Source organism: Oncorhynchus mykiss, chromosome 6, assembly GCF_057628025.1.
Source record: "Oncorhynchus mykiss isolate SJ-2025 chromosome 6, ASM5762802v1, whole genome shotgun sequence".
NCBI lineage: Eukaryota > Metazoa > Chordata > Actinopteri > Salmoniformes > Salmonidae > Oncorhynchus > Oncorhynchus mykiss.
Window position 1 is genome coordinate 35,524,827 of NC_143027.1, and position 22,011 is coordinate 35,546,837.

A 22,011-nucleotide genomic window follows, 5' to 3' on the forward strand; every position below is an offset into this window, starting at 1 on the left:
CATAAATTACTTGACTTATGCAGAGTTGAGAATCCTTTTGTGTAAACTCTGTATGGAGTTACTAAGATTAGCTGGTATTCATAAGCATGCTTGATTAACAGTGCTGTAGACCTATAGAACAAAATGCTCACTAAACCGTTAAGCATATTGTTTGTCTGACTTTAACAGCATTAAGGGCAAATCAGGAGGAAATAGCGTCTGTTGTCTGCCCTGTCAATGTTAAATAATCATTCCTTGACAGTGGCGATTTTAGCATGTCAATCTTGGTGGGGAAAAACTCAACAACAACAAAAATGTAGATGCATGCCAGACCATGTTTGTATGTGGCTTTATTAACTTAATGATTATTTTTTTTAAATGTACATTGTTTGCGATCAGATATGTGACACACGTATTAATGCAAAAATAACATGCAAAACAGGCATCAACAAAAAAAACATATATTTTCTCGAGCTAAACCGGTGGAGCTCGCCCTGAATGACGGGACACCACTGTTCCATGAGCATGCTCACTCATAAGCATGTCAGCGAGTATATGGGACAGTCTTGTGGTGAAACAAGATTCGGCACATTTCTTGTTGACTACATGTGCAGGCCAGAGAAATCCTTATGTAGCCTCACTATTCAGAGTATTGCTACCTCTGCCAGGAGGTCTGGACCTTTATGGCACAGGTGAAAATGTGCTTGTACTACACTGAAGGGTTGCTGGTTCAAGCCCCTCTCTGACTGTTACTTCTCAATTGCCACATTTATCTCCTATCTGAGATCATTAGACAGTCAGTAATCAAATTCAGTAATCAGTACCTATTCAACACTGAAAATGTGTTGTAGACTGTATTCCTAACTACACTTAAATAGACTTCTATTCATGTCATTGGAGAGATATTTTTGCAAATTGATATAATAATAGGCTATGTGTATTTGTCACTAGCTGTGTAATCATTGATATTCATGAAACCTTAAATCTGTGCTGAATAGGTAGAAACAATCCTCATCATTAATGACAAGGCATTATCTAATCACACCCTATTTTACATAGAGAGACATCATAATGACAGTAAAACATCCGCATGGTAATACACACTGTAACCTTTATATTTTATGCGGATACAGAATTAAATAAACGTTTTTCACAACAAAATTTTGTTACAGTTTTGACAAAACTAGAAAAAAATGTCTACTAAAAAGACCGCAGTTTTACTCCACGACCGCCAGAGGGAGTAAATGTTTTTTCTATTCATTACAAAGGGGCGGGCTCTAACACCCACAACGCCCCGCGCGAGACAAAACGTCATTGGTGTCCGTTCATTATTACTGTTCGGCCAGCAACTGGTTTGGCATTTTTACCTTTAAATCTAGCTCATTTCCAAGCATAGGCTTATAGTGTATACATTATTCGGTAGAGAAAAATAACAATAATTAATATATAATTCTCAAAGAGAGAATTATTTAAGAAGTGTTTACTAGACATCAATTCACAAAACGATGTTAAGTATCCCGATGTCAAGTATCCTAAATGGCATCCATTTAGCCACGTAGAAGCAGAACGAAAAGTCGTCTGAAAAAGGTTGGCTTGTAAACATTTTCCGTGCATTTCAACCATTGTCATGTCAATTTTTATGTATATGGCTATTTATTAAACCTTTTCACAATTTCACGTTGTGCGTTGATATATAAATTACACAACTTGTGCCGGTGTGAAAATCGGGACATACTAGAATAATTCTAGCCCCATAAACCTCGCAAGATCACAACGCACAGTTAATGCAAATATTTGTATAACTAAAGTAACGTTATGGGACTGATGTGTTAACTAGCTAACTTGCAAACGTAGGCTGTCTTTGCTTGACAGGTTGGTAAAGCCAACTAGCTACCTTGCTTGTTACTGAATCCAATCAAATGTATTGGTCGCATACACGTTTAGCAGATGTTATTGCGGGTGTAGTGAAATGCATGTCGTTTGTAAAGCCCAAGCCATCTTAATAACAGACACATTTGTTACTTACAATATTCAAAGGCCTAACGTTAGCTAGGCAATGAAGTTAGCTATATTTAGTAACTCAATCCACTTAACGTTAGTTAGCTAGACAGCTTTAGCTGGAGTTGTTCCTCCCAACCACATTCTTCCAGTTGGTCAGAACATTTGACCCAATCTTTTGCAAATAATGTACTTTATCAATACATTTGCGATGTTATTATTGCAGACCACACCCACTTTTTTTTATTTTCGCTACATCCACACTACGCCATCACCGTGGCAAAACCTTTCAGATGACGGCTAATTTGCATTTAGATTACTCTTTCTTTGATCAGACTAAATACGTTATGATGCTCATACTACTTAAATATTAACTAACTAAACCTTACATTTTCAGGGGAGAGCATTGTTTTGGGTTGTCCTTCCTTGGACGCATGAATTGTATTCAACCTTTTCAACTGGACAAAACGGGAAGAAAATGTTTTGAAAGGATTATAGCTACTCTCTTCCATGGGCTCCAGTGCAACATCATTTGATTCTGTATGTAAATGGCAAACCACAAAGCAGCCGTTGCTGAGATGGAGACAGCCAATGGAGAAAACCATCAACTAGACCTGACACCGCAGTCCAAAGAGGATGGTGCTGATCCTGTGGAGAAGGATGCTCAGCTACTGAAGAAAGGAGGGCAGGAGAAGCCGACAACATCGAGGGATGTTGTTAATGGTAAGTGTTAGTTAATTGGTTAATACCCTAGCCTGCCCCTCAAATGATAGGATTTGATTAGCTTTATTTTTTTCTATATATATTTAGGCATTCTAGGCAACCTGACTCTGACCTAATTCTGACTGATTTAATGATTCCATCCACTCTCATCCTCAAACAATGGAGTGTGTTCTTCCTCAACCAGTTAATTGTAGGAGAACAATTCATTTCAAAAGTTAATAGGAAAGCATAACTGAATGCTTGTATTATTTTCACAGGACATAATTGTGAAAATGTTGTTGTTGAAGGGAATCTGCTATAATAGGAGTTCCTTATATGGAGGCAATTCCACTGTCTTCTACCAGTATGTTTTCCCAACTATGCGTGACATGCTTGTGTGCGACCTGCCATTACTTTGCCGCCTCAGGCCATCTGCCCCTCCCTGCTACATCTCTCTTTGTACTTGCATGGGGAATTGCAGTACTGTCTGGACAGAGATCTGAGCCTTATAACTCATCTACAATCGACTGTCACTTCGCAGTCATATTTGCATGCTGTCGTTATTCCTACACATCTCACCTTCAATAAAAATAGTTTGGCTATCTTGACACATGTAAAATGAATAATATCAAACTGCCACTTTCAGTTCCTAAAGCACTAGTCTGGCTTGACAACAAAGCTTGTTTGACTGGTTTCCTGTGAAAGCCACAATAGACTTTGTCATGCAAAGAAGCCTTACCTCCAAGTCCTTTCCTTTTTTAAATTGAAAGTATGTCACAATCTTCTCTCATTGTGTGGTGAAATACAAACTGGATGGATGGATGCTGTAAATGACCTACTATACTGACACACTCCACTGTCAACCCCCAACTCACCCCACTCCCTTGTTGCAGGATCTTTCAAAGCAGACGTGGTGCCTAATGGAGAACGAGTGGCACGGGGCCCGGGGCCAGGCGCTGGAGGGGACGGTCATCCAAATGGCCCCCTGCCTCCTCCATCGCCCCCTGCTGCTCAGGGAACCAGCCCCACCGTCAGCCCCCATTCCAAAGAGCCATCCCAAGGTGTGGCCGCTTTCCCACCACCCATGCTAGAGAAGTCTGAGGGAACTAGTGCTGAGGGCCCTGTTCACAAGGGCGACGCATTGCAGTCACTCAGACTGAGTATGCCTATGCAGGAGACTGAATTGTGTAAGCATACTGTAACCTGTTCTTGCAGTGAGTGCCCCCACCCCCCTTTTGCTCTGGGATGTTGCTTCAGAGGCTGACTTGTTGACTTAGGCCTACCTCCATATCCAAATGTAATTCCCTTGCCTGTACTTACTACACTCCCATTAAAGAGTTAGATCGAGAGACTCTCTGTTTGGTGGTTTGAGCCTGCTTACTTTGTGCAATGCCAGTGGTCATTTAATTGCTTGATTTGGGTCTTGGTGCTTCTCTGGGTAGTGGCTGTATTTAAACTACTCCTTTACATGTGGTGTATGTTGTTTTTGGATGACGGCCGAGGCTTACAGGTACCATGATATGCAAAGTATTTGAAGTTTATTAGTTATATTACAGAATATGTCTCATTTTGCCTGAAGAGCTTTTTGTTTACTGTGAGCCACTAGGCTAACCACTCCCACATAGAATGTTTAGAGTGTCACATACATAAACTCGTTTAGAGTATCACATTCTTGGTTTCGTTCCGTTCATGGTGCACTCTGCTCTAAGTGATGCTGCAATCAGGAAGTCCTCATGCTAACTTCTAAGTTGCACTGATTTGACACCTGTTGGTTGGTCTTCAGCACACCTGGCCAATTGCAGTCAGAGCATCATCAATCAGGCATATCACCAACTGTCTGCTAACTAACTAACTAACCAAAAAAGCTAAAAACAGAATACATTTGGATACTAAACTACTTTGTGTGTCACATTTTTATTAACGTTACTGTAATAACTAAGCGACTGGCTAATATATGGGATTGATTTGAGTCTTACTCATTTGGCTGTAAGTACTGGATTACGTGCAGTTTCACATGGGGGTAACTAACCATGGTGGGGGTAACTAACCATGGTGGATGGAAAACCGTGTCATACAAGCACTCTCATTTCTTACATAAAAAGGGCTCTAAACTGAGCGACAAAGTAGTTGTAGCACACATAGTTGTGGTTTCCTTCTAAAATGTATTGTATGCTTGTATGACAATTTCGAAGTTATTGTTAGCATATTCTGTGTTGTATGGTGGTGCAGTTAGGCCCTTCTATTTCTTGTGTTAAACTTGCTCTTCCTGTAGCTGTCAAAGAGCAATCACTGGAGATGGAGAATGAGGAGAAGATTCGCCATGATGCTCGGCGACGCCTGGAGGAGCAGCTCAAACAGTACAGGGTGCAGAGGCACAAGGAGACGGTGAGTGAGTGTGTGTGTGTGAACCGCGTCAGTCATTAATCCGGATAAAGCTGTCAGTTGCAAGCTTTACAGAGTTGAATTGAAGCAGAAGTGTTTCCCCTGGCATTATTTTGGCATAGCAGGCCTTCTTGCCTAGTTTTGTTGCTATCCACTACCTACAGTATAGTATAAAAATGATCCTCTGTTAGTTTCAGTTGAAGGGTCTGATGTTTGCAGCCCTGAATGTTGCTTCTTTGTGCCCATACAAGAAAACAAGCTAGGGGACAACAAGCTAGGGGAAACATTGGTCTGAAGTAGACTACATCCTCTGCTCATGCTACCCTCTCTCCTCATCCAGTCCCACCGCTCTACCTTAAAGAGCCGCACTGGATTCAGCACTCTGGACCCAGACCTCATGATGCACCCAGAGGCTCTCCCCCGGGCCAACACCACCTCCATGACCACAGAGTACTCCTTCCTGCGGACCAGCGTCCCCCGGGGCCCAAAGCTGGGCAGCCTGGGCATCCCCCCAGCCAAGGAGAGGAAGTCACGGTCAGCCCGCCCCAGCAAGATCCACTCCCTGGCCGACTACAAGACTCCCGAGCTAGCAGGGGGCAGTAGTGGTGGAGGTGGGGTCAGAACTTCTGCAGAGTCCTCCATGGGCTCCTTGGGGTCCAACTTGAGCTCTGTGTCCACCCTGTCAGAGAGCAGCATGAGGTCAGAGGTCAGCTCCATGGAGACGACCTCTTCGGAGGCCCCGCTGAGGTCGTCAATGTCTTTTCAGGACATCTCGGAGGTGGACGCCAGCAGCGAGTCAGGGATGGGGTCAAGGCCCGGTGGAGACGGGAACGACAGCGACAGCTCGACCTACAGCAGCGTGTCCACCTCCACCAGGGGCACTGGGACCTACGGCATGCTGGCCGCAGCAGTGGGCAGGCAGAGGGGCGGGAACTACACAGTGGAGGGTAGGGAGATTGCCCCAGAGGCTATGGGAAACTTCCCCTCACTGCAAGAGGTTCTGCAGGCTGCCAGTGATGAGCAGCACCTGCTGGAGTTGGAGCAGGACAGAGAGGGCACCGGAGAACCACGCAGCCGCAGGGACAGCTTCTCCAGCAGGTAGGCCACACCATCATAAGCACAGCACTTCTGTAATGACACATAGCAACACAAAATGACTGGTGTAGTACTAGTGAATAACATAAGCACATTGCGGTTGCAGATAGCAAATAAGCAGGAACACTAGTCTACTTTAGATCATTGCTGTTATATATCGAATCCGCATGTACACTGGTTTATGTTTGCTTATTTTTCCAATCATAATTTACCATGGATTGTTCTAGAATGCCCCAGTCAATTGCACTTGCAAGATGTATGCTTATATTGTTTAATTGCTTGTTTCCTGCAGTGTGTCATTAGAGAGCTCTGTGATGGGACATGATGAAATGCTCCAGGTTCTGAAGGAGAAGATGAGACTGGAGGGTCAGCTAGAGTCTCTGTCTTCTGAGGCCAACCAGGTATAATTAACATACAGACAAGGTAGTAAGGACTTCACTGTCTTCAATGGCTAACACTTTAAACATAGTTGATCCTGAGGTAATTAACACTCCTTACATGTTCAGACTTACCGTCACTAGAATAGCTAGGTTAGCACCCTACAATTCCTCCCTCTCCTCTCCAGGCTCTGAAAGAGAAGACTGAGCTCCAGGCCCAGCTGGCTACAGTCAACGCCCAGCTGTGGGACCAGGTGGAGCAGGCCCAGGCCAGCCAGGAGAAACAGAGCTCCCTCAACAAGGAGGTCTCCACCCTGCGCCAGAGCTGCTCCCAGCTGGAGAGGGCCATGGTGGAGCTGCAGGGCAACCTAGAGCGCAAGAACGCCGGCCTTTCCTCACTGGGCAATGACCTGCAGGTGGCCGAGGAGCAGTACCAGAGGCTCATGGGGAAAGTGGAGGAGATGCAGCAGAACGTGACCTCCAGGGACAACGCTGGTAAATTGGATGGATGGAGAGCCCAGATTTGGCATCATGCTTTTAAAACTATCATCTCCTCACAACATGCGCCACACAATAATACTAATGAAATTCGATGCCTCACTTATTACTGTGCTAAAAACAAAATGCTTTGTGAATGATTTGTTTTGGTGTTGTCCTTCTGCAGTCCAAGAGTTGCGTCAGCAGATGGGTGGACTCCAGACTCAGCTCCAGCAGGTCCAACTAGAGCGCAGCACCCTGCAGAGCCGGCTGAAGACCTCCCAGGCCGAGATTGACTCACTGCAGCAGGTCCGGCAATGGTACCAGCAGCAGCTAGCGCAGGCACAGGAGGCTCGAGTACGGCTCCAGGGTGAAGTGTCCAACATGCAGGTAAGGCTATCTGTGACAAGGGCTCCTCCTTCTACTGAATTGATGTGTTGCAGAGTTGACGTGTTATGAAATTGATGTGGTACGGAGTTGATATGCTGCTTGACTGAGTTGACATGTTTTCCCCCCCAGGCTTTGCAGATGACCCAGATTGGTGTCATGGAGCACCTAAAGCTGGAGAATGTGACTCTGTCCCACCAGCTGACAGAAACCCAGCATCGCTCCATCAAAGAGAAGGAGCGCATCGCCGTACAGCTGCAGAGTATTGAGGTCTGTCCCCTTGAAAATGAGGAAATATGATATGTGATTGGTGATAGTTAGATTGTGTTATGTGATTATTAAACATTTTACTGAAAAATAATATAAGATTTACTGGCAAAATAAAATATGAGGAATTAGATTTGAGGTTATTAAGCAGCGTGTGATCTGACCTCTGTCCTTCCTTTGGCCGTAGACTGACATGATGACCCAGGAGGCTGCCTACCAGCAGATCCAGGATGCCAAGAACATGGTGGAGGACGACCTCCAGCACAAGCTAGACGAGTTTGAGGAGGAGCGAGAGCACTTACACAAACTGGCCAACACAGCCAGCTCTCTGGAGAGGGAACTAGAGCAGGTAAAGAACTAATTGTGGGTTTATGAAAACACTTATGAGAACCTTTGTATTGTTCAAATGAGTGGTATTTGATAGTCTGGGGCAGTGGTCTAATATCAATGAAAGGTGTGGTCCAATAACAAGGTCCAAAAACTGAATGTCCGCTCACTGGTTTGCTATTTTGCAGCAACAGTTGCCTAATGTCACCCCTCTCTGCGTCCCCCACAGATGAAGTTGACCCTATCGCAGAAGGACCTGCAGCTGGAGGCCCTCCAGAAAGACCACCTAGAGCTGATGAGACAGCTGACAGCCACTCAGGAGAGCCTACACACCAAAGAGCAGTCCATCAACCAGCTAGAGGCCCGCTACCTAGAGCTAGAGGCCACTCTGGCAGAGCTGCAGACAGAGACCAACACCAAAGACGAGAACATCCAGTATCTACAGAATGAGAAGATTGTGCTGGAGGTGGCCCTCCAGGCTGCCAGGGCTGACAAAAGTCAGCTGGACGAGGGGGCCGAGAGGCTGGGGGAGGAGGTGCTGGTGTCCTCGTACCTCCTGGATCAGCTCAGGCAGGAGGTCCAGGTCAAAGCCTCACAGGTGAGAAACAAACCGCCGTCGAGCCAATGGGTCCCATCACACACTACCCTACTATGGCTGTTGAGCAACCATGTTTGAGCTTACGTAGAATGTAAACCCCTTCTCCTCTTTGTTTTTAGATTGAAACTCTGCAGCAGGAAAATGGCACCCTGAAGAAACAAGCTCAGAAATTGAAAGAGCAGTTCATGCAGCAAAAGGTGCTTGTCACTTTTTTGGCTTTGGGAGGATTGTTGACACACACACACACACATTCACACACATAATTCATCTCTTCACACCTCTTCCTGTTCCCCACCCATCAGGTGATGGTGGAGGCCTATCGGCGGGACGCCGGCTCCAAGGAGCAGCTGATCAGCGAGCTGAAGTCGACTAAGAAGCGTCTGGTGTCGGAGGTGAGGGGGCTGAAGCAGGAGCTGCTGGAGGCCCAGGGGCAGAAGCAGAAGGCTGAGCTGGAGCAGAGCCGGCTGCAGAAGGAGGTGGTCCGGGTCTCGCAGCAGATGAACAGCCTGGAGAACCACCTGCAGTCCGTGCAGACCGAGAGGGATCAGCTGGAGACACAGATCCAGGTACACAATGCCTCCCTAGCAGCTTTAGGTTTTTTCTAGGATTTACTAAGGGTTTTCTTTGCATTACTTCCATGACAGTACTTGCATTACATATTGCCTTATCCGGCTATCTTTGATAGGCATTTGATAATAATCAGTGTGCGTTTGATGTCCCTCCACAGTCCCTGCAGTTTGACCAGAGTCAGCTAGCAGCAGTGACAGAGGAGAATGAGGGCCTGAAGAAACAGGTGGAGCAGATGCAGTCGGAAGCCAAGAAGTGAGTCAAAACATTTCTAAAGGCAGACTGACTTCTGGAACTAGCCTGGTTACCATAGTAATGGCCCAACAAGATTCATTATGAATCTCTATAAATGGTATAAGTAAACTCGGCTAAAAAAGAAACGTCCTCTCACTGTCAACTGCGTTTATTTTGTATAAATATTTGAATGAACATAACAAGATTCAACAACTGAGACATAAACTGAACAAGTGCCACAGACATGTGACTAACATAAATTGAATAATGTGTCCCTGAACAAATGAGGGGTCAAAATCAAAAGTAAAAAAAAAACAGTCAATGCAGCTGGTGGCCACACCAGATACTAAGTACTGCAGTGCATGTCCTCCTCATGGACTGCACCATATCTGCCAGTTCTTGCTGTGAAATGTTACCCCACTCTTCCACCAAGGCACCTGTAAGTTGCCGGACATTTCTGAGGGGAATGGCCCGAGCCCTCACCCTCCAATCCAACAGGTCCCAGACGTGCTCAATGGGATTGAGATCCGGGCACTTCGCTGGCAATGGCAGAACACTGACATTCCTGTCTTGCAGGAAATCACGCACAGAACGAGCAGTATGGCTGGTGGCATTGTCATGCTGGAGGGTCATGTCAGGATTAGCCTGCAGGAAGGGTACCACATGAGGAAGGAGGCTGTCACACTGCATTGAGATTTCCTGCAATGACGACAAACTCAGTCCGATGATGCTGTAGCACACCGCCCCAGACCATGACGGACCCTCCACCTCCAAATCGATTCCGCTCCAGAGTACAGGCCTCGGTGTAACACTCATTCCTTCAATGATAAACGCGAATCCGACCATCACCCCTGGTGAGACAAAAACGCAACTCGTCAGTGAAGAGCACTTTTTTCCAGTACTGTCTGGTCCAGCAACGGTGGGTTTGTGCCCATAGGAGACGTTGTTGCCGGTGATGTCTGGTGAGGACCTGCCTTACAATAGGCCTACAAGCCCTCAGTCCAGCCTCTCTCAGCCTATTACGGACAGTCTGAGCACTGATGGAGGTATTGTGCGTTCCTGGTGTAACTCGGCAGTTGTTGTTGCCATCATGTACCTGTCCCACAGGTGTGATGTTCGGATATACTGATCCTGTGCAGGTGTTGTTACACGTGGTCTGCCACTGCGAGGACGATCAGCTGTCCTTCCTGTCTCCCTGTAGCGTTGTCTTAGGAGTCTCAGTACGGACATTGCAATTTATTGCCCTAGCCACATCTGCAGTCCTCATGCCTCCTTGCAGCATGCCTAAAGAACGTTCACACAGATGAGCAGGGACCATGGGCATCTTTCTTTTGGTGTTTTTCAGAGTCAGTAGAAAGGCCTCTTTAGTGTCCTACGTTTTCAGAACTGTGCCTACCGTCTGTAAGCTGTTAGTGTCTTAACGACCGTTCCACAGGTGCATGTTCATTAATTGTTTATGGTTCATTGAACAAATGTGGGAAACAGTGTTTAAACCCTTTACAATGAGGATCTGTGAGGTTATTTGGATTTTTACGAATTATCTTTGGAAGACAGGAGTAAGGGACGTTTCTTTTTTTGCTGAGTTTATATGAACGGAAATAAGTTTATCTCTCAATCTCTTTTAGTCAGTTTGCTTAGATGTGCATTACTGTTGATGTGTCTAATTGTCTTGTTTTCCTCTCTCAGGGCCATCTCAGAGCAGAAGGTGAGAATGAAGCGGCTGGGGACTGATTTGACCAGCGCGCAGAAGGAGATGAAGGCCAAGCACAAGGCCTATGAGAACGCAGTGGGCATCCTGAGTCGCAGGCTCCAGGAAGCCCTGGCAGACAAGGAGACCACAGAGGCAGAGCTGGTCAAAGTCAAGGCCCAGGTCTCAGATGGAGGCAACAACCAGGCCCTGCAGGTACATATAGAACTACCCTGATAAGGGCCCAGTGTTTTTCTTGATCAAATGACTTAACTAGGAACTAGGGTCCAGAGTTTGTTTCCGGTCACATCATGTGGCAATACTCATAACATAAGATTTCAGCACATCTTTAGCTGTGGTGATATTTCTATAGCCTAAACCTATACTTGTTCCAGGATAAAATTGAGGTCCTGCAGAGTGAGCTCCAGGCTGTGAGCCACAGCAAGGCCATGCTGGAGAAAGAGCTTCAGGAGGTCATTTCCCTCACCAGCACTGAGCTGGAGGAGTACCAGGAGAAAGTAATGGAGCTTGAGGATGAGGTGAGTGGTTGTCTTACCTACAATGCAGGATCTTAATTTGATCACCATTTTGCAGGAGAACTTTCCTGCAATGCAGGACGTTTAAAAGTTGTAATGTATTTTTTTAGGTAAAATATTTTCTCGTAGCGATTACTTTTTGCCCATGTGTGTTTTGCTATGCTATCCCAACCCCTTTGAAAATGACTCGCAGCCAATGGTATAAGTGCTTCTCAAAGGTTTGATTGTAAAATCGTATATCTTTGTCATCCACAGCTGCAGGAGGCACGATGCTTCAAAAGGCGGATTAGGAGGCTGGAAGACACCAACAAGAAGCTATCCTTGGAGCTGGAACATGAGAAAGGGAAGTTGACAGGACTAGGGCAGTCCCACAATGCACTGCGGGAGCATTCCAATATTCTGGAGACCGCCCTAGCCAAGAGAGAGGCAGACCTGGTCCAGCTCAACCTCCAGGTAAAAGACTTCAATGTTACATTCAGTTACTACTATCAATGATCAATTACATGACTAAACCCATACGATAACACCATTAATGGTTGCCCTTTTTCATTAAAAAGCTAACAGAAGAGATTGTTTTTTCTATTCTCTTCCTTGCCCTTATCCACAGGTGCAAGCCGTACTAAAACGCAAAGAGGAGGAAGACCAGCAGATGAAACAGCTGGTCCAGACACTACAGGTCGCCTTGGAGAAGGAAAAGACCAAAGTCAAGGACCTGAAAGAGCAGGTAAAGACTCCCAACCCAACAGTCATAATCTGTTGTCATTAACACATTATATACACATACAACCCCCCCTGAAGGAGACAAATTGGCCCAGCCACAACATAGTCTTGTGTTGTCATTAACACATTGTAACATACTGTAATGGACTGGAAACAGACTGTAAGTGTGTGTTGTGCACTAGGTGGCAGCAGCCAAGGCGGAGGCTGCCCACAACAGGCGGCACTACCGGGCAGCCATGCTGGAGCTGTGTGAGATCAAGAAGGACCTGCAGGCCAAGGAGGAGCTGGTCAAAGCCCTGCACAGCGAGGCACACAAACTACAGTGAGTCTAAATGTGCACTTTATAGTTTAGTGAATAAGACCTGCAATGATGCTGTGTTTAACAGATAGAGAAGATTTTGATTACCCTATGAGTTGATGGAATCGTTAGGGAATGCTCTGTCCTTGTATTTTAGGGAATAACCCCATCCAACTCAACATAATCTTTTTCTTTTGATCTAATGTCTCCCCTTTATTTTAACATTGTCTTACCCTAATATCATTTCCTTCCCCTCCATAGGGCTCAGGATGAGAAACACTCTCAGGAGGTCTCCAGGTTTCAGGAGGAGGTGTCAGAGGCCCACTCCCAACTCCAGATCCTCCAGAAACAGCTGGATGAGCAGTTCAGCAAGCAGCCTCTCACCAACCAGGAGGTAACTAGCTATGCCACACCACGCTATACAAAAGGCACAACCATGGTCATGTTCAGTAGGGAGAAACAATTCAGAACTTTTCCAATAAGAACACACTTTTGTTTTGCTATGGTGTGCCCTACCGAACACAACCCAGGACTGAATGGGGAAGTAGTTTGTTGAAAGTGACATCGGTCAATGACTCTTGACTGTGTTCTCTCCCCCAGGTGGAGGATTTGAAGTGGGAGGTGGAGCAGAGGCAGAGGGAAATCGAGGCCCAGAGACAGCAGCTGGAGATGGTGGAGCAGTGCAGCCAGAGGGAGCTGGACAGCCTGCAGACAGCTCTACAGGTACACACACACAGATCAAATCAAATTGTATTGGTCTCATACACATATTTAGCAGATGTTATTGCAGGTGTAGAGAAATGCTTGTGTTCCTAGATCCAACAGTGCAGTAGTATCTAACAATTCACAACAATACACACAAATCTAAAAGTAAAAGAATGGAATTAAGCTCCCGAGTGGTGCAGTGCTGCCGAGTGGCACAGTGGTCTAATGCACTGCATCACAGTGCTAGAGGCGTCACTAAAGATATACCAATTGAATATCACAAAATTGGGGAGAAAAAATGTAAATATATCAATATTAGGATGAGCAATGTCTCCTTGGCATTGACTAAAATACAGTATATACATATGAAAGGCGTAAAGCAGTATGTAAACATTAAAGTGACTAGTGTTCCATTTAAAGTGACCAGTGACTCCATGTCTATGTACATAGGTCAGCAGCCTCTTAAGGTGCAGGGTTGAGTAACCGGCTAGATGGGAACATACACGCACACCCAACAGGGTAGTGAGGACATACAGTTGAAGTCGGAAATTTACATACACTTAGGTTGGAGTCATTAAAACTAGTTTTTCAACCACTCCACAAATGTCTTGTTAACAAACTATAGTTTTGGTAAGTCGGTTAGGACATCTACTTTGTGCATGACGCAAGTAATTTTTCCAACAATTGTTTACAGACAGATTATTTCACGTATAATTCACTGTATCACAATTCCAGTGGGTCAGAAATCTACATACACTAAGTTGACTGTGCCTTTAAACAGATTGGAAAATTACAGAAAATGATGTCATGGCTTTAGAAGCTTCTGATAGGCTAATTGACATCATTTGAGTCCATTGGAAGTGTACCAGTGGATGTATTTCAAGGCCTACCTTCAAACACAGTGCCTCTTTGCTTGACATCATGGAAAAAATCTAAAGAAATCAGCCAAGACCTCAGAAAAAGTATTGTCGACCTCCACAAGTCTGGTTCATCCTTGGGAGCAATTTCCAAACGCCTGAAGGTACTATGTTCATCTGTACAAACAATAGTACGCAAGTATAAACATCATGGGACCACGCAGCCGTCATACCGCTCAGGAAGGAGAAGCGTTCTGTCTGATGAACGTACTTATGTGCGAAAAGTGCTAATCAATCCCAGAACAACAGCAAAGGATCTTGCGAAGATGCTGGAGGAAACAAGTACAAAAGTATATATGTCAACAGTAAAAATAAAGTCCTATAACCTGAAAGGCCGCTCAGCAAGCAAGAAGCCACTGCTCCAAAACCACCATAAAAAAAGCCAGACTATGGTTTGCACATGGGGACAAAGATCAGACTTTTTGGAGAAATGTCCTCTGGTCTGATGAAACAAAAATATAACTGTTTGGCCATAATGGCCATCGTTATGTTTGGAGGAAAAAGGGGGAGGCTTGCAAGCCAAAGAACACCATCCCAACCGGGAAGTGAGGGTCCTTTGCTGCAGGAGGGACTGGTGCACTTCACAGAATAGATGGCATCATGACGGACAATTATGTGGATATATTGAAGCAACATCTCAAGACATCAGTCAGGAAGTTAAAGCTTGGTCGCAAATGGGTCTTCTAAATGGACAATGACCCCAAGCATACTTCTAAAGTTGTGGCACAACAAAGTCAAGGTATTGGAGTGGCCATCACAAAGCCCTGACCTCAATCCCATAGAAAATTTGTGGGCAGAACTGAAAAAGAAGGTGCGAGCAAGGTGGCCTACAAACCTGACTCAGTTACACCAGTTCTGTCAGGAGGAATGGGCCAAAATTCACCCAACTTATTGTTGGAAGCTTGTGGAAGGCTACCCAAAACGTTTGACCCAAGTTAAACAATTTAAAGGCAATGCTACCAAATTCTAATTGAATGTATGTAAACTTCTGACCCACTGGGAATGTGATGAAATAAATAAAAGCTGAAATAAATAATTATCTCTACTATTATTCTGACGTTTCACATTCTTAAAATAAAGTGGTGATCCTAACTGACCTAAGACAGGGAAGTTTTTACTAGGATTAAAGGAATGGTAAACTGAGTTTAAATGTATTTGGTTAAGGTGTTTGTAAACTTCAGACTTCAATTGTAGCTGGCTAGTTCCACTGCACAGTGCTATCATCCAGACTCTAAACCACAGATGCATCACTCTATCATTGTCCATTGTGTTGCCATTTTGTGACTGATTTAGCCTTGCTCTGCATTCTAGGGGATTAAGGTGGAGCTAGAGTCTGTGCAGGAGGAGCTCAGCAGCACCAGGAAAGATAAGTTCATGCTGCAGGCCAAGGTGGGGGAGCTGAGGAACAGCATGAAGACTGTCCTGCTGCAGAACCAGCAGCTCAAACTGGACCTCAAACAGAACCGCCTCCGGAAGGTAAGCTACCTGAGGAAGAAGAGGAAATTTTTTAAATTTTGTCAGATGTTATGGCTTTTTAATATTGGTGTTGTGTCAAATTGAGATCTACCTGGCTGAGACTGAGGTGCACTTTTTTATTCACATGTTTGTATCAGTAGGGATGGTATTTCATATTGGTGTGTTTGGTAGAATATACAGCTCATCCAATGGTTTTGAGAAGGCGGTGGATATCCAAGTGTAACATGGTATACAGTGCATTCGGAAGTATGCAGACCCCTTGACAAACGAACAGGTTTTTATTTTTATTTTAGCAAATGTAAAAAAAAAAAAAAACACTGAAAATAGCTTATTTACGTAAGTATTCAGACCCATTGCTATGAGACTCAAAATTGAACTCAGGTGCATCCTGTTTCCATTGATCATCCTTAAGATGTTTCTACAACTGGAAGTCCATCTATGGTAAATTCAGTTGATTGGACATGATTTGGAAAGGCACACCTGTCTATAAGGTCCCACAGTTGACAGTGCGCATATCAGAGGAAAAAACGAGCTATGAGGTCGAAGGAATTGTCCATAGAGCACCGAGACAGGATTGTGCACAGATCTGCACAGATCTGGGGAAGGGTACCAAGAAATGTCTGCAGCATTGAAGTTCCCCAAGAAATCAGTGGCCTCCATCATTCTTAAATGGAAAAAGTTTGGAACCACCTAGGCTCTTCCTAGATCTGGCCAATCTGAGCAATCGGGGGGGGGGGGGGGGGCCTTGGTCCAAGAACCCAATGGTCCCTCTGACAAAGCTCCAGAGTTCCTCTGTGGAGATGGGAGAACCTTCGAGATGGACAACCATCTTTGCAGCACCCCACAAATCAGATTTAAATATTTGGCCTGAATGCCAAGCGTCACGTCTGGAGGAAACCTGGCACCATCCCTACAGTGAAGCATGGTGGTGGCAGCATCATGGTGGGGTGATGTTTTTCAGTCTGAGGGACTGGGAGACTAGTCAGGATCGATTGAAAGATGAACAGTGCAAAGTACAAAGAGATCCTTGATCCAGAGTGCTCAGGACCTCAGACTGGAGCGAAGGTTCACCTTCCAACAGGACAACGACCCTAAGCACACAGCCAAGACAACGCAGGAGTGGCTTCAGGACAAGTCTCTGAATGTCCTTGAGTGGCCCAGCCAGAGCTCGGACTTGAACCCGATCGAACATCTCTGGAGAGACCAGAAAATAGTGCAGAGACACTCCGCATCCAACCTGACAGAGCTTGAGAGGATCTGCAGAGAAGAATGGGAAAAACTCCCAAATACCGGTGTGCCAAGCTTGTAGTGTCATACCCAAGAAGACTCGAGGCTGTAATCGCTGCCAAAGGTGCTTCAACAAAGTACTAAGTAAAGGGTCTGAATACTTATGTAAATGTGATATTTCATTTATTTATTTATATATATTATATATATATATATTTTATATATATATATATATATTTTATATATATATATATATATATTTTATATTTTATATATATTTATATATGCAGTGCCTTGCGAAAGTATTCGGCCCCCTTGAACTTTGCGACCTTTTGCCACATTTCAGGCTTCAAACATAAAGATATAAAACTGTATTTTTTGTGAAGAATCAACAACAAGTGGGACACAATCATGAAGTGGAACAACATTTATTGGATATTTCAAACTTTTTTAACAAATCAAAAACTGAAAAATTGGGCGTGCAAAATTATTCAGCCCCCTTAAGTTAATACTTTGTAGCGCCACCTTTTGCTGCGATTACAGCTGTAAGTCGCTTGGGGTATGTCTCTATCAGTTTTGCACATCGAGAGACTGACATTTTTTCCCATTCCTCCTTGCAAAACAGCTCGAGCTCAGTGAGGTTGGATGGAGAACATTTGTGAACAGCAGTTTTCAGTTCTTTCCACAGATTCTCGATTGGATTCAGGTCTGGACTTTGACTTGGCCATTCTAACACCTGGATATGTTTATTTTTGAACCATTCCATTGTAGATTTTGCTTTATGTTTTGGATCATTGTCTTGTTGGAAGACAAATCTTCGTCCCAGTCTCAGGTCTTTTGCAGACTCCATCAGGTTTTCTTCCAGAATGGTCCTGTATTTGGCTCCATCCATCTTCCTATCAATTTTAACCATCTTCCCTGTCCCTGCTGAAGAAAAGCAGGCCCAAACCATGATGCTGCCACCACCATGTTTCACAGTGGGGATGGTGTGTTCATGGTGATGAGCTGTGTTGCTTTTACGCCAAACATAACGTTTTGCATTGTTGCCAAAAAGTTCAATTTTGGTTTCATCTGACCAGAGCACCTTCTTCCACATGTTTGGTGTGTCTCCCAGTTGGCTTGTGGCAAACTTTGAACGACACTTTTTATGGATATCTTTAAGAAATGGCTTTCTTCTTGCCACTCTTCCATAAAGGACAGATTTGTGCAATATACGACTGATTGTTGTCCTATGGACAGAGTCTCCCACCTCAGCTCTAGATCTCTGCAGTTCATCCAGAGTGATCATGGGCCTCTTGGCTGCATCTCTGATCTGTCTTCTCCTTGTATGAGCTGAAAGTTTAGAGGGACGGCCAGGTCTTGGTAGATTTGCAGTGGTCTGATACTCCTTCCATTTCAATATTATCGCTTGCACAGTGCTCCTTGGGATGTTTAAAGCTTTGGAAATCTTTTTGTATCCAAATCCGGCTTTAAACTTCTTCACAACAGTATCTCGGACCTGCCTGGTGTGTTCCTTGTTCTTCATGATGCTCTCTGCGCTTTCAACAGACCTCTGAGACTATCACAGTCCAGGTGCATTTATACAGAGACTTGATTACACACAGGTGGATTGTATTTATCATCATTAGTCATTTAGGTCAACATTGGATCATTCAGAGATCCTCACTGAACTTCTGGAGAGAGTTTGCTGCACTGAAAGTAAAGGGGCTGAATAATTTTGCACGCCCAATTTTTCAGTTTTTGATTTGTTAAAAAAGTTTGAAATATCCAATAAATGTCGTTCCACTTCATGATTGTGTCCCACTTGTTGTTGATTCTTCACAAAAAAAATACAGTTTTATATCTTTATGTTTGAAGCCTGAAATGTGGCAAAAGGTCGCAAAGTTCAAGGGGGCCGAATACTTTCGCAAGGCACTGCATATATATTGTTACGTTACAGCCTTATTCTAAAGTGTATTAACTAGTCCCCCCCCCCCCCCCCCCCCATATAGACACAATAGCCCATAATGACTAAGCAAAAACAGGTTTAGACATTTTTGCAAATGTGTGTGTGTATATATATATATATATCTATATATACACACACATTTGCAAAAATGTCTAAACCTGTTATTGCTTAGTCATTATGGGCTATTGTGTCTATATGGGGGGGGACGACTAGTTAATACATTTTAGAATAAGGCTGTAACGTAACAAAATATGGAGAAAGTCAAGGGGTCTGAATACTTCCCGAATGCACTGTGTTTTGTTCTGGTTTGATGAAGGGGAATAAAAAGTTGTTTTTTCCTAATAAACACACTTGAGAGCATATATCACACAGAATGCAGTCTTCCTTTATGTGCTGATGTGTTCCTTTCCTGATTGAGCAGCAGAGGATGGAGCCATCGAATCCAGTGACCCCGGTGAAGATCCCAGACTGCCCTGTGCCTGCCTCCCTGCTGGATGAGCTGCTCAAGCCCTCTGCCTCCGTCAGCAAGGAGCCCCTCAATAACCTGCACAACTGTCTGCGCCAGCTCAAGTAAGAAAATACCACCATGTCTTCCTTACCTTCTGGGAGTGGAAAACCTGCGGGGAAAATATGCTATTGTACCTCACAATAGCCAGAATGAAATCCTTTACTCTCAAAAATGTAATTGTCTCACATGTGGATGGTGTATTAAAATGATGTAATAGGAATCTGATGCCAGTACACTAAAGTGATTGTGTCTTTCCTGCAGGCATGAGATGGACAGCCTTCAGAAGCAGATGGAGGAGCACACAGTCACCGTGCACGAGTCCATGACGTCATGGACTAACGCAGAGGAAGAACTTGCTCGACTGGGGGTGCCGCTGGACAATGACTCCGCAACATCCACCCATCTAAACCATGTGGACAGTAACAGAGGAGGAGGAGCGGAGGAGACACAGCCATTGTAATGCAGCACCTTCTCAGGCAGACAGAGTGGAGTTTTATCCACAAGGCCACTTATTTTTTACCTCCCTACCTAACCATTCCCCCCCTATTTCTTATCAATTGCTGCCAACATTTGGCATTATTATCCCATTAGCACAGACAATGCTTGGGTAAAGTAATTTGTACTTATACCATAGCTTTACTCTTTATTTGGGCTTTCCCTGTCTATATTTCTGTTATGGCTGTCATATTTATTTATTTAAAATTCAGGAATTACAAGATTGAATCTTAAATAACATTCACAACTCCTCTGTTAGGGGATTCCTCCGGTCTTCTGCTTTGAAGTCATAGACCCCATGTAAGGCCTATTCTCTTCTGTCTCTCAAACAATCCAAATTTGCCATGGCTACTGACCCTTACCCCAGTTTAATTATGGTAGAGGTTTGTTTGCGCATACTGGTACTTTCTCATGCTCTAGTTAGATAAGTGAGACAGTTTAAAGCCTGCATAAAGTGTCTGCCATTGTTGTTATAAGCTATATTGTTAGTAACACATACTACAGACCCCTCTGAACTGTTTTCCTGTGCCTGTGAATGAGAGCCGGTTCGTAAACATGAATTCCAAATCAATCCCTTATCTCCCCACTTAGACACTCCTAAAGATCTGAAATGATTGGATGAATGCTTTTTTTTAAATTATTGAACCTTTATTTAACTAGGCAAGTCAGTTAAGAACAACTTCTTATTTACAATGACAGCCTACACCGTCCAAACCCGGATGACACTGAGCCAATTGTGCGAGCCCTATGGGACTCCCAATTGCGGCCGGTTGTGATGCAGCCTGGATGGTTACTGTGAAACAGTAACCATCCTACACACATTCAAGCCTCTCAGGTCTACACAAGTGTATAGGGTGTAGGCTAGGGGTTGATTTGGGATGTAGAGAGTCATCTGGTCAAATGCCCCTATGGCTTTTGGACTGATTGATGAATCCCCATCATTCTCCTTTTAGTACGCCTCACATTTTAATGTCATTAACATCAATCTATTTGTTTTTTTAATTGCTTCTTGTTGAAAAAGCAGTGTTCTTTAAAAAAAAAAGTTTTATAAAGCTTTCTATGGACATATCACTGTGGGCTGTGCAACTGTGTGGAATCCTTAACTGTGTATTAATTAAGTTGTTTGTTGTCTGATTTGGACTGTAGTAATGTGTTTTGCAAAGCCTTAATAAGGAATATTTTTTGAAGGACTAAATGTTATGAATGAAATTATCATTATTCCTATTGAAAGTGTGTGTTTGCAAATCCAAACTGAATTGTTTATTGTTAAATACTTGGGTAGTCTCAACCGATGTTGCACAATTAATGAGGGCTTCCTGTAACTGACTGAGGGGAAGGTGTAAGATAACTTTTACGCAAAATGTTACTACTGCTTTGAGTGAGATGTATTCATTTTTGTTGTTACTATGGTTTCATAGTTACAGAAAAAGTCCACCCCTTAATTGCTTGTTTAATTCCTTTGAGGTTGGTTTTCTGTCAAGGGAAACGGATTATTCTTTGCAGAGATTAATATAAGAATATACTTTTTTCTCTACTTATTCCTATAATTGAATGACTTGATCATTATGTAATAGTGTGATGAGCAAAAAAAAACATTTGAGAATGAATTTTTTTTTAATGATATGCAACCTGTAAATCAAAGTATTTCTTTTTTTTAAACTGACAATTGTTTAAAGTCCAAATGAAGACACAGCAATGGGCACCATAACCTACAGCACATGCAGTTGTGATGTGACTGATGTTTTATATGCCAGTATACTCAATTCCAGACAACCTGTATCATACCAGTCAAAGTAAATAGAATATTTTTAACCACACTGTAATAACATGGGTATTTTCAAAGGGACATCCTATAGTTGAAGGGAAAGCTATGTTCAGTTGACTGGTAATTAATAACTGATAACATTGACTATATTCTAAGCTACCTTTTACTGTTATCTGTATATTTGAATACATAACATCTGTTGGTACATGGAGCTGGGATACTAGTTCTCTAAATAAACCTTGCTGTATTTGGTGTTCAATCTTTTAATTTGCAAAGATTTGCATAGAACTGCTAAACAGATTCATTCCAATATATAAAATGTTAAAAATACAATTGTAT

At 43.7% G+C, this 22,011-nt stretch overlaps 2 protein-coding genes across 3 annotated transcripts in view; one reads left to right on the top strand and one right to left on the bottom strand.

Moving 5' to 3' along the window:
• LOC110525844 (uncharacterized) overlaps positions 1–3,864 on the bottom strand; it is a 34,428-nt gene extending 30,564 nt beyond the window's left edge. Inside the window, exon 1 of the mRNA XM_090237770.1 lies at positions 3,555–3,864. The gene's annotated coding sequence lies outside the window, so the exon portion shown is untranslated. The remainder of the gene's footprint in view (positions 1–3,554) is intronic.
• Positions 1,274–21,924, top strand: LOC110525843 (golgin subfamily A member 3). 2 transcript variants are annotated; one of them, XM_021606297.3, is made up of 24 exons: positions 1,274–1,566; positions 2,375–2,700; positions 3,573–3,866; positions 4,952–5,064; positions 5,402–6,159; positions 6,449–6,557; positions 6,722–7,028; positions 7,198–7,400; positions 7,530–7,667; positions 7,852–8,013; positions 8,221–8,589; positions 8,709–8,786; positions 8,892–9,155; positions 9,317–9,411; positions 11,077–11,293; positions 11,473–11,616; positions 11,869–12,066; positions 12,221–12,337; positions 12,516–12,655; positions 12,893–13,025; positions 13,232–13,354; positions 15,565–15,729; positions 19,326–19,474; positions 19,674–21,924. In XM_021606297.3, exons 2-24 carry the CDS (start codon positions 2,526–2,528, stop codon positions 19,870–19,872), a joined length of 4,650 nt encoding a protein of 1,549 aa, XP_021461972.3. In that variant the 5' UTR covers positions 1,274–1,566; positions 2,375–2,525; the 3' UTR covers positions 19,873–21,924. The 2 variants fall into 2 exon arrangements, with proteins under 2 accessions (XP_021461972.3, XP_021461973.3); XM_021606298.3 differs by having other exon boundaries at positions 1,287–1,566; positions 3,573–3,740.
• Positions 21,925–22,011: the final 87 nt, after the last annotated feature.